This window comes from Jaculus jaculus, chromosome 6 (assembly GCF_020740685.1).
Source record: "Jaculus jaculus isolate mJacJac1 chromosome 6, mJacJac1.mat.Y.cur, whole genome shotgun sequence".
Taxonomy (NCBI): Eukaryota; Metazoa; Chordata; class Mammalia; order Rodentia; family Dipodidae; genus Jaculus; species Jaculus jaculus.
The window spans coordinates 100902044-100914148 of NC_059107.1; the positions used below are offsets into that span (position 1 = coordinate 100902044).

Genomic DNA, 12105 nt, shown 5'->3' on the forward strand with positions numbered 1-12105 from the left:
TAGGATGAAGGTCTGGAATGAACAACACAGGTGACTTATATACAATGTATAGTTTTCTAGATCTTTACTGTCCTTTCTTTTAGCTTCTTTTCACAGTGTTTGTCATGGGCAATTTTGGACCATTCTGGTATCTTTCTACTTGAGTTCTTAGTCCTGAGTTACTAGTATTTGAGACTTGTTTCTTGTACCTGGGGAGAGACAGATCTAAGGCCACTCTGGAGTAACCGAACAGGGGGAATGAGGGAATCTGGCAGGTGATATGAAAAACTCAGAAAAGAGCATAGACACAAGCTTCTGAGAACTGGATAATATTTCAGGATGACAACCGGCTCTACTCATAAAGAGCTCTGTTTACAGACAAAGAGGATAAGGAACTATACTAGCATATATTGCTCTGTTCCAAGAATTAAGGTTCCAATTCAGAGTAAGACCTTAAGCTAAGGATGTTTGTGGTCTGCATAGAAACCTAGTAATATCTCTCAAACTAGTCAGTACTGTGCTGGGGAGATGGCCCAGCAGTTAAAGGAACTTGCTTGCAAAGTCTGATGGATTGGTTCAATACCTCAGCATGCATGTGCAGCAACAAGAGGCCCTGGTGCATTCATTCTTATTCTCTCTCATAATTAAATTATTATTATTTTTTTTAACCCCAGGCCTGGTGGCACCCGCCTTTAATCCCAGTACTCAGGAGGCAGAGGTGGGAGGATCGCCAAGAGTTCAAGGCCACTGAGACTACATAGTGAATTTCAGGTCAGCCTGAGCTAGAGTGAGACCCTATCTCGAAAAGCAAAAAACACAAACAAGCAAATAAAAAAGGCATGAACCATGACACCCAGCTGTTTTCTTTTTCTTTTTTAAATCTAGTCCAGGGCTGGAGAGATGAACTTAGCAGTTAAGGAGCTTGCCTGTGAAGCCTAAGGACTCAGGTTCAATTCCCCAGGATCCATGTTAAACCAGATGCACAAAGTGACACATGCATCTGGAGTTTGTTTATAGTTGCTAGAGGCCCTGGTGCACCTATTCTCTCTCTACCTGCCTCTTTCTCTGACTCTCAAATAAATAAATAATTAAAAAAAAAAAAAACTAGTCCAGTACCAACACCAACCAGTCCAGCAACAGATGGAGGAAGATATAGCCCTTTTATAATAAGCATGTCAAGTCTACAAGTTTCAGGATCTGTATGTGTACTTTCCCTCCCTTTCTCTTCTTGAGACAGGGTCTTACTATACTTACTATACAGACCAGGCTAGCCTCACACTCACTATGTAGCTCAGGCCGGCTTCAAACTCTTTTTCAAAAAAATTGTTTAAATTTATTTGAGAGAGAGAGAGTGAAGGAAAGAGGAAAACAGAAAGATAGAGATGAGAGAGAAAGAGAGGGAGGGAGGGAGAGAATGGGTATGCTAGGGCCTCTGGCCACTGCAAATGAATTCTAGACACATGTACCCTCTTGTACATCTTGCTTAAGTGGGTCCTAGGGAATCAAACCTGGGTCATTAGGCTTTGTAGGCAAGCGCCTTAACCGCTAAGCCATTTCTCCAGACCTCAAACTCTTTATTTTCCTGTTTCAGCCTGCCAAGTGCTGGGATCACAGGCACCACCATGTCTGGCTGGCAGTTATATCTTATGGTGATTTGTGTTGCAGGATCTTGAATGTTATTCTTCCCCCTCCCAAGCCCAGTAAGTGAATGTGTGCATATGGGTCAACATATTCAGTCAGACTATACCGGGGGGGGGGGGTCTATGATTTTTATCAAGTTCCACAGACAGATACAGTGAGCAAAATGACCTTGTTAATTACACAGGACTTAAGAGAGTACAGTAGAAATACAGTATAGGGTAAAAGATCCCACCAGCAGTTGTCAGCAAAAAGAGGAAGTATAAAGTATAAAACTCCCAGGCTAGTCAAGTGTAGTGGTGCACACTTGTAACACCAACACTGGGAAAATGGAGGCCAGAGGATCAAAACAAGGCTGTCCTCAGCTACACAGTGAACTCAAGGCCAACACACTCTACTTGAGACCCTGTCTCAAAAACAAACAAACAAACAAACAAAAAAAACCCCACACTATTTCACCTAAACATTTGCCTTTGCTTTTCTCTCCCAACAACTAACAAATGAGAAACGGGGGCAGAGGGAGCAACGTATTTCCAAAAACCAATCCTTTCTGCTACTCACGGCACAATAGACAGAGCTTGCTTGAATCCCAGCCAAGGGGCTGTGACACTGAGCAGCCACTCACCTGTGAAATCATGTGATTACTCAGGGTTGGTTGGTGCTGAGGAGAGGGCTGGAGAGCAGGAAGCTGCTGCTGCTGCTGCTGCTGCTGCGCAGTGCCAGGGAGAAGACCCCGGACAGACGGGGGTGAGGTGACCTGGTTGCACACTTCTGGGGCACCTAGTGCCATACCTAAGGCAAAGAGGAGACCCACCCAGTTTTAAGTGACAAGCCGTGAATATAAGCCCCTGAAGGTCCCAGCTGCAGGGCTCTACTTTTTCCTCACCGTTTCTCTTCACTCCTATCTGCCTGCTCTCTGACTATTATTTGAAGATTCAGGAGGAAAGACACATTGTATTTGCTTTGGTGGTTGGAGGCCCCCTCTTAAGTTTCTGTTCCCTAGAGTCTTTGACCGGCTGGGTTTGGTTTGAGAACCAAACAAAATGAGAAACTGTTATGGCATCTTCCCTGAAGTACCTAAAATCTGCCTATCATGATGTGATATCTGAAAACATGAGTTCTTACTTCCCAAGAAGGTACAGATTCCCGGTTGCTTACTGGACCTATTTTATTTTCTCTTTGCTTTCTTTTCAACTTGTAGCATTTCTTATAAAAGAAAACAAACAAACAAACAAAACAGAGAACTCCCTCTTGCCTTCTCATGGGCAAGAGTTCTTTATACTCTCGACTCTTTCCTTCTCTTAAACTAATAAAGTCTCTCTAAACTTAATAAAAATAAAAATTTAAAAAAAAGATCAGAAAGCAACTTGCCCCTTCAAGCATGCATGCATGTGCATGCGCACGTGCACACACACACACACACACACACACACACACACACACACACACACACTTTACCCAGTTATTTTCTGATTTCCAGAATCTCCAAGGCACGCATATATTTACAAAACATACTTTTGGGGTGTGTGTAGTGGTTTGAATGTGAAATGTCTCCCATAACTTCATGTGTTTTGAATACTTTGTCCACAACTGGTGGCAATTTGGGAGATGGAGCCTTGTTGAAGGAAACTCGTTTCTGATTTTAAACCTTGGGGTTTATTAATAAGTCCAGCCCTGCTGGGTGTTAGCTAGCAAGCTCACTCTCTTGCTGCTTCCTGCCAGCCGCTGTGGCAAGATGTGATGTCTAGCCTGTGCTCTGCCATGCCTTCCTGTGACGATGAAGCCTCCCTTGAGACTAAACTGCAATAAGCCCTTTCCTCCCATCAACTTCTTTTTTTTTAAAATTTATTTTTGTTTGTTTATTTATTTGAGAGCGACAAAGAGAAGGAGGGAGAGAGAGAGAGAGAATGGGCGCGCCAGAGCTTTCAGCCTCTGCAAATGAACTCCAAATGTGTGCACCCCCTTGTGCATCTGGCTAATGTGGGTCCTGTGGAATTGAGCCTCGAACCAGGGTCCTTAGGCTTCTCAGGCAAGCACGTAACCGCAAAGCCATCTCTCCAGCCCCCATCAACTTCTTTTGTTTGGGTGTTCTGTCTCAGGAATGGGAAAATAACTGTAACAATTTAATTTTGTCTGTGTGTATGTGTGCGGTTTATGCACATGTGTGCCCCACCTGCACACATGTAGAGGCCCGAGGAAGTTGTCAGGTATCCTCCTCTATTGCTTTTCTGCCTTATTTTGTTGAGACAGTCTCTCCCTGAACCTGAACTCCCTTCCTCACTCAGTGCTGGGTTACAGAAATGCACAGCTATATCCAGATTTTTACATGAGTGTTGCTATGGACCTCAGGGCCTCATGCTTCAGCAGCAAGCACTCTTACTAGTGAGCCATCTCCTTAACCCCAACACTTGTTTTATTTTTTTTTGTTTTGTTGTTGTTGTTTTTTGAGGTAGGGTCTCACTGTAGGTCAGGCTGACCTAGAACTCACTCTATAGCTCCAGACTGGCCTCAAATTTATGGCAGTCCTCCTACTTTGGCCTTCCTAATACTGGGACTAAAGGTAGGGTTTTACTCTAGCCCAGGCTGACCTAGAATGCTGTAGTCACAGGATGGCCTTGAGCACACAGCAATCCTCCTGCCTCTGCCTCCCAAGTGCTAGGATTAAAGGCATGTGCATCATGTGTGTTCTTTTCCTTTTTCTCTGTAATTTTTATTTTTTGGGAAGGAGGGATGGAGGAAGGGGGAGGGAGGGAGAAAGAGAGAGAGAGAGAGAATTGGTATGCCAGGGCCTTAGTTGAACTTCAGACACTTGTGACACCTACTGGGCATGTGGGACTTTGTGCTTGCCTCACCTTTGTGTGTCTGGCTTATGAGGGATCTGGAGAGTCAAACATGGGTCCTTAGGCTTTGCAGGTAAGTGCCTTAACCGCTAAGCTATCTCTCCAGCTTTTCTTTTTTCTTAATGAAGAGAATAAAGATTTACTTTTAGCTCATCACACACCATGCTTTTACTGAACGTACACTATGTATCAGGAATCATGTAATACAATAAGGACACAGTCCTTGCTCTTTTGAAAGGCACAGGATCTTTTCATGGGACATCACTCAATTGCTACAATCTAATAAGGAAAGGAGATGAATCAAAGTTGTATGACACCAGAGACAAACATGGAAGGCCTAACTCTTGGGAGGGTTGGAGAAGAGAAGGTGGTAGAAGAGGTTGGAAGGATGATCTAAAGCTTTTTAGACTGAGTGGGGACAAAGTTAAAGCCATATTTGAAGACATGGGTGAAGGGCTGAAGAAGGATGAATATCTGGAAATGAAATTGCAAATGGAAATCCAGAATCAGAAGTTAGGCTGTATGAAGTAATCTGGACTTTACTGTGCAGGTGATGCAAAAGATGAACATTTCTAAGGGAGTAGAGTGATTAGATCTGTTTTAGATGAGTGAATTGACTCTAAAAAGCACGGAGAACAGACTAGGGAGATAAGCATAGAGGCTAATGTTACAATTAAATAAAATAAAGGTCCCATGAGGCTGTAGACCCTGAGCAAGAGCTGCAGGTCCAGGCATCATAGCTGTGGAGCAACCCAGCTGCTTCAAGGCTCTGGTGGCCTGAATGTTCCTAGTTGGTGTGAGACAGGTGTGAGGTCCCAGGCCCTGGGGCGCTCATTCAGGTAAATACTTCCATAATCTTATGGAGAGAAAGAACTTTGAGACATGGCTTGATAACATATCTATTACACTTCTTTCACTAACAAACTTGCAGAAAAATGAAACTCTGGATCACCTGGTTAGTCTGAGTAGGGCAGTTCCGCTCAGACATCTCTCTAAGAACCTGGACACTCTCCTCTCTCCTCAAACTCTTTCCCCTGGAGATTATTTAAAAAAAAAAAAATCTATTTTGTTTATTTATTTGAGAGAGAGAGGCAAGGGAGAGAGAGAGAGAGAATAGGTATACCAGAGCCTTCAGCCACTGCAAACAAACCCCAGATGTATGTGCTACCTTGTGCATCTGGCTTACATGGATCCTAGAGAATCGAATCAAACCAGGATCCTTTGGCTTTTCAGGCAAATGCCTTAACTGCTAAGCCACCTCTCCAGCCCAGAAGAAAGTGGCTTGATCCTCAGACTTTACTCACGTGCTGCCTCGTCTGTAAGTGGTAGAATGAGGTGATACCTGCCTGTACAAAGGTGTGGCAGACTGCATGTAGAAATTTGGGCTGGCAGATAGATGATTCTGTTCAGGATACTTTGCATTGAAAGAAAGTTTATTTGATGGCCATTTTGAGAAGGAAGCAACTGGAGGACCATGAAGCCTTTGAGACCTCATTATTAATTGGACATAGTGGCAGAATGTGTGCACTTTACTACAAAGATGGACTTCTCTGTACAGGGTCAGATGATTTGTCTGCAAAACTATGGGATGTAAGCACAGGGCAGTGCATTAATGGCATCCAGACCCACACTTGTGCAGCGGTGAAGTTCAATGAACAGAAGCTTGTGACAGGCTCCTTTGACAATACTGTGGCCTGCTGGGAATGGAGTATGGGAGCCAGGACCCAGCTCTTCTAGGGACACACAGGGGTGATGTTTAGTGTGGTGAGTGAAAGTATGGGCTTTATCTGCTGGGACATGCCTGAGCATGCTCACTGGGCATATGGAGGGGGTCACCAAGGTGGTTTTGGAGAAGTACAAAGTTAAGTCTCTCCTGCACAGCCCTGGAGACTATCTCCTCTTAAGTGCAGACAAATATGAAATCAAACTTGGCCAATTGGGAGAAAAATCAATTGCAAGTACTTAAAGATGTTGTCTGTCTCTGAAGACAGAAGTATCTGCTGCAGCAGAGATTTCATTTTGACAGCAAATATATTCACTGTCTGTAGTCCCTTGTCTCCACCAGTGGGACTTTGCCAGTTATGATATTCTCAGAGTCATCAAGACACCTGAGGTAGCAAACTTGGCTCTTGCTCGGCTTTGGAGATATCTTTGCCTTACTACTGTTTGACAACTGCTATCTGTATATCATGGACTTGAGGACAGAGAGCTTGATCAGCCGCTGGCCTCTGCTGGAGTACAGGAAACAAAAGAGAGGCTCCAGCTTCTTGGCAAGCAAAGCCAAGCTGAATGGGCTGGATGGGCACATTGACATGGGCTTTTTATTTTTATTTTTTGCCACCAGCATGCCTGACCACAGTATTCACCTGCTGTTGGAGCATGGCTGACACCATAAGCTACCATCACTGACTGACTTTGGATGCCAGGGCTGTGGGTTTTGGGTGCAACCTCTGTGGTAGCCGACTGCATGAACCAAAGGTCTCACCTTATGGTATCATCCCGTAGTGCACAATCATTTACAGATGTTATCCAGGAGCCAGGGCTTGGGCAGGGGAAGGCTTGGTTTATTGACATAACCGCAGCATGCTAATGGGACACACCATTGACTTAGCTTTGTTGGTCAGTATTAAGAGGATACATTTTGGGGTTTGTCATTCTTGAGTAGAATACTGTTTTATTTTTATTTTTTAAAAAATATTTTGTTATTTATTTATTTGACAGAGAAAGAGGGAGGGAGGGAAGGAGGAAGGGAATGGGCATGCCAGGGCCTCCAGCCACTGCAAACGAACTCCAGACAAATGTGCCCCCTTATGCAATCTGGCTAACGTGGGTCCTGGGGAAATGAACGTGGGTCCTTTGGTTTTTCAGGGCAAATGCCTTAACCACTAAGCCATCCCTCAAGCCCTGGAATACTGGTTTTAAATAAAGTTAAATTTAGACTCATTATCTGCTAATTGGTTGCCTAAGAAATCATAGTCTCTTATTAAAGCTTTTTTTTGGGAGGTAGAGTCTCACTCTAGCCCAAGCTGACCTGGAATTCACTATGTCATCTCAGGCTAGCCTCAAAGTCACAGTGATCCTCCTACCTTTGCCTCCCAAGTGCTGGGATTAAAGGCATGTGCTACCACACCCGGCTCTATTAAAGCTTTTTACTATAAAAATAAATAAATAAAGACTTAAAGGTAGAGTCAGAAATACTAGAAAGGGAGTAACAAAGAACGATGGTAGAGACTTAACAGAGGCAACAGTTTTTTACCACTACTGATGTCTCCTGAGGACAAGATATCTAGAACTGCTGGGAGGGAACCCAAACAATTATTCAAAGGGACAAGGACTATGAAACACAGGTCAACTGCATATGGAGACAAACTAACTATCCCTCTGTTTAGAGTGCAACAGAGGGCTGAAGAGATGGCTCAGCAGTTAAAGGCAATTGCTTGTAAAGTTTGAAAGCCTGATTCCTCAGTACCCATGTAAAGACAGATGCACAAAGTGGTGCATACATTTGAAGTTCATTTGCAGTGGCAGGAGGCCCTGGTATACCCATCTTCATAATTTCAAGAGGCACAGAATGAAAGCAGCTGTCATGTTAGTATGTAAGCTGACCCTGGCTGAAAAGTATCTCCTCTCACCTCAGACAGGTCAGGCAAAATAACTTAATCCCTCCCTTCCTCCTAAATCAGAACTGAAAGTACATGACACCAAAGACAAGAAAGTATATTAAGAAAAAAGAGAAGGGACTAGATTCAAGGAAGGGTAAAAGAACCAGGAAATTAGATTTCTCCTCCTCTGGCTACTATGTTTTAGGTTTCTAGGAAACTACACTGGGCCAAATGTTTTGTCAGAAGTAAGTATCATCAAAGTACAGCAGGGACTAGTTGGAGAGAAGAAGGGAGGCAGCAGAGAGAGAGGGATAAAGGAGGTTATGATCATGGTACATTTGTATTCGGTTGTCAATACAAAGTTACAAACAAGTAAATATCAGTGATGTTTTGCGGAAGACAATCAAGAAGGGAAGGAGATCCAGGCATGGTGGCACACATGGAGGCAGAGGTAGGAGGATTGCTGTAAGTTCGAGGCCAGCCTGAGACTACACAGTGAATTCCAGGTCAGTCTAGGCTATAGTGAGACCCTACCTCAAAAAAAAAAAACACAAAATAAATAAATAAATAATAAATAATAAAAAAGATGAAGAAGAGGAAGAGGAAGAAGGGAAAGACATGAAAAGAAAGGAGCTCTAGTACCTGGCCTGGAGATCCTTCCTGCGCTGCCACCTTTACTGCTGCCAATGCTGTCCCCTCGGGTGAGGATAGAGATCCCACTGAAGCTGCTGGCTTTGGTGACAGGGGGTCGCATGCTCCGGACAGAGCCATCTGAGTCTGTGCTGCTCCAAGGACGGGGCTCCAGGGATTTGAGTTCGCTGTCTGTGCTACTCTGGCGGCTGCTCGAGGTACGGCTCAGCCCTTCACGGTTCCCCCTGCAGAGACCACAGTGGTCAGCGCACCCCCCACCCACCACTTCAGCAGAAGGGCCAGGAGAGGTCATTTTTATTCTCTCAGTAACAAATAGGGGGCATGGACACTGACTTCATGGTAGTTAGATGGTCAACTAAGATTGATAGGAGCAGACAGAACAAGATCCAGTACAGAAACAGTACAGAGGCAAATCTGAAAGACAGTGAGCTCACTGGCAGCTAATTCATTTGTGGGACCAGAGGTGGATGGGAAGCCACACACGATGCCAAGATTGGCTATGGTCTCTTCCCCACACCTTGTGGGGATCCCACACATGCACGCGGTAGCAGCAACTTCTGGGAGTTCTTGAAATAAAAGGACTCTTAGAAGTTACTGTTTGTTGCTAGAAGGCAAGAGTAGCCATTGGCATGGGTAAGTTCCACAGCAGATCTTCCACATAACATGCGTCCAAGCTAGCAGAGAGCTGATTATGGGTATCTTTCAAGAATTTGGAAGAAGAGTATAGTGGACAGTCTGACAGTCCCAACCTGTTTTGTGGAAGTTCCATGTTACATCTGAGAACAATAGAGTCCAGAGTCTCTAAGGGCTAAAATCCTCAGGAAAATCAAATATACTCTTAAGATTCAGGGTGGCAAGGGGCAGAGGGCTTGACTATAACTGTCTTCACATTCATAATCTCACTCATCTGGGAAAGGCATAAAGCTACTGGGAAGGGGTTCTTCTGCTCTCCTGTTGCTCTGAAATGTCAGTGTTATTCTGGTATTACAATCTTGGCCTGTAGTTATAAACAGTATGCTTCAAAAGAGTCAGTTTGACCCTAGACTCTGTATGGAACTCTTACTGCTTCTTGATTCACATATAATCAAGAACCTGCTATTTTTCTTCACTCTGGTACCCCTGCCCCACATTCTAAAAACTTCTGGCCTTGGGGAACCAAACGATGACTTACAGACTAGCTTGGCCAAATCTTAATAGTTCAGGTTCCCTCCAATACCATCCTACCCAAAACAAATAGAAAATACCATTTTGGCCACCTTAGCCCTAAGGCTAGGCTCAAAGTTACTCTACTTAAGACATTTTTCTTTTGTTCCCTGTGTACCCCTATTCAAATGATCCCATTATGAAACCCAGGCTGGCCTGAAACAGAGAGTCCTCTTGCTTTAGCCTCTAAAGTACTGATATGGCAGGTGTGTGCTACCTTGAGTGGCTTAGGGTCACTTCAGTTTTTTTTTTTTTCAAGGTAGGGTCTCACTCTAGCCCAGGCTGACCTGGAATTCACTATGGAGTCTCAGGGTGGCCTCGAATTCACGGCAATCCTCCTACCTCTGCCTCCCGAGTGCTGGGATTAAAGGCGTGCGCCACCACGCCCGGCTCAGTTTTTTTTTTTTTTAACAAGATCATTTATTTTTACTTTATCTTTATTTATTTATTTGAGAGAGAAAGAAAGAGGCAGAAAGAGAGAGAGAAAATGGGCACTCCAGAGCCTCCAGCCACTGCAAACAAATTCCAGACCCATGTGCCACCTTGTGCATCTGGTTTATGTGGGTCCTGGGGGATAGCACCAAGGTCCTTCGGCTTTGCAGGCAAACACCTTAACCACTAAGCCATCTCTCCAGCCCAACACTTCTTCAGTTTTTATTAACTATGCCAACCATAGCTAAGAACACATGGGCACAGCTGACTAGGAATATGCCAGTTCTTCTCTGCTACCCCAAGTAATGCATATGGGAATGTATGTATGTATGTATGTATGTATGTGTGTATGTGTGTGTGTGTGTGTGTATATATAAATATATAAATATATAAATAAATAAATATATATATATATATATCAGTGATTCTCCTCTGTATAGTTAAGACTAGGGGACTGCAAATACTCCTGTTTCCCCTAATACTTAACCCTTTCTCTTGAAATGTTAAAAAGCAGAAAGTGAGATAAGCAAGAGACATAAATCAGGAATTCTCCAGGAATAGAACAGGCCTGAAATGAGAGACAACAGTTTTGTCCCAATGGACAAAAGCGTATTGACAGAACTCAGTTACAACACAAGTCTGTGGGATGAGGAGATAGAGTGGTGCCAGTGGATGAGTATGCTCATTACATGAATTCTGCAAGACAATCTAATGGCCTTTTCTGCCTGTATCAAACACTGTTATCTACTAGAGCAACCATGCCAGTCACTTTCTCTTGCTACCCAGGGTAGACAGTAAGAAGGCAACTTGAAACCAAATACCTTGGGAAACTATGGCCAAAATGGCAGTGCTTCTGTACTCATCTAGCTTCCCCAATACAGTGGGGGTCAAATGCTCAAAATGCGATTATCTGGTGATCAGTTTCTCTCTACACATAAACTAGTCCCTACTCATGTCTTCCATTTCACTAACAGTAAGATATGACCTAGAGAGATGGTTCAGCAGGTCAAGGAACTTGCTTGCAAAGTCTGATGGCCTGGGTTCAATTCCCCAGTAACCACATAAAGCCTGATGCACAAAGTAGCTCAAGCATCTAGACTTCGTTTGTAGTGGCAGGAGGCCCTGGCATGTCCATAATCCCTCTCTCTCTCTCTCTCAAGTCAATAAATAAAAATATACATTATTTTGAGTTTTTCAAGATAGGGTCTTAGCCGGGCGTGGTGGTGCACGCCTTTAATCCCAGCACTCGGGAGGCAGTGGTAGGAGGATTGCCATGAGTTCGAGGCCACCCTGAGACTCCATAGTGAATTCCAGGTCAGCCTGGGCTAGAGTGAAACCCTACCTCAAAAAACCAAAAAAAAAAAAAAAAAAAAAAAAAAAAAAAAAAAAAAAAAAAAAGATAGGGTCTTGTTCTAGCCCATGGTGACCTGGAATTTACTATGTAGTCTTAGGCTGGCCTCAAACACAGCGATCCTCCTATCCAAGCCTCTGGAGTGCTGGGATTAAAGGCATGTACCACCACACCTAGCGAGGTATGTATGTATGTATGTATGTATGTATGTATGTATGTATGTATGTATGTATAGGCAATTAAGAGCAGCTACAAATTCAATTCTGAGAAATGGACTGGGTTGTGTGTATGTCAGAGATACAGGGTTAAGGATAAAAAACATTCACATTTTGATATCTTATAAAATCAGAGCTGAATTAAGGTGTTTTTCTTTCTTTTTGTACATGTATGTATGTGACATTATGTATGG

General features: G+C 43.7%; 1 protein-coding gene and 1 pseudogene across 10 annotated transcripts in view; one reads left to right on the plus strand and one right to left on the minus strand.

Moving 5' to 3' along the window:
- R3hdm2 (R3H domain containing 2) overlaps positions 1 to 12105 on the minus strand; it is a 193742-nt gene that overhangs the window by 26261 nt on the left and 155376 nt on the right. For all 10 annotated transcript variants that reach the window (XM_045151578.1, XM_045151575.1, XM_045151577.1 and 7 more), the window contains 2 exons: positions 8702 to 8934; positions 2243 to 2409 (listed from right to left, as the gene is read on the minus strand). In XM_045151578.1, the coding sequence (XP_045007513.1) occupies positions 2243 to 2409; positions 8702 to 8934 (400 nt within the window). The remainder of the gene's footprint in view (positions 1 to 2242; positions 2410 to 8701; positions 8935 to 12105) is intronic.
- On the plus strand, positions 5299 to 6844 carry LOC105944049 (annotated as a pseudogene).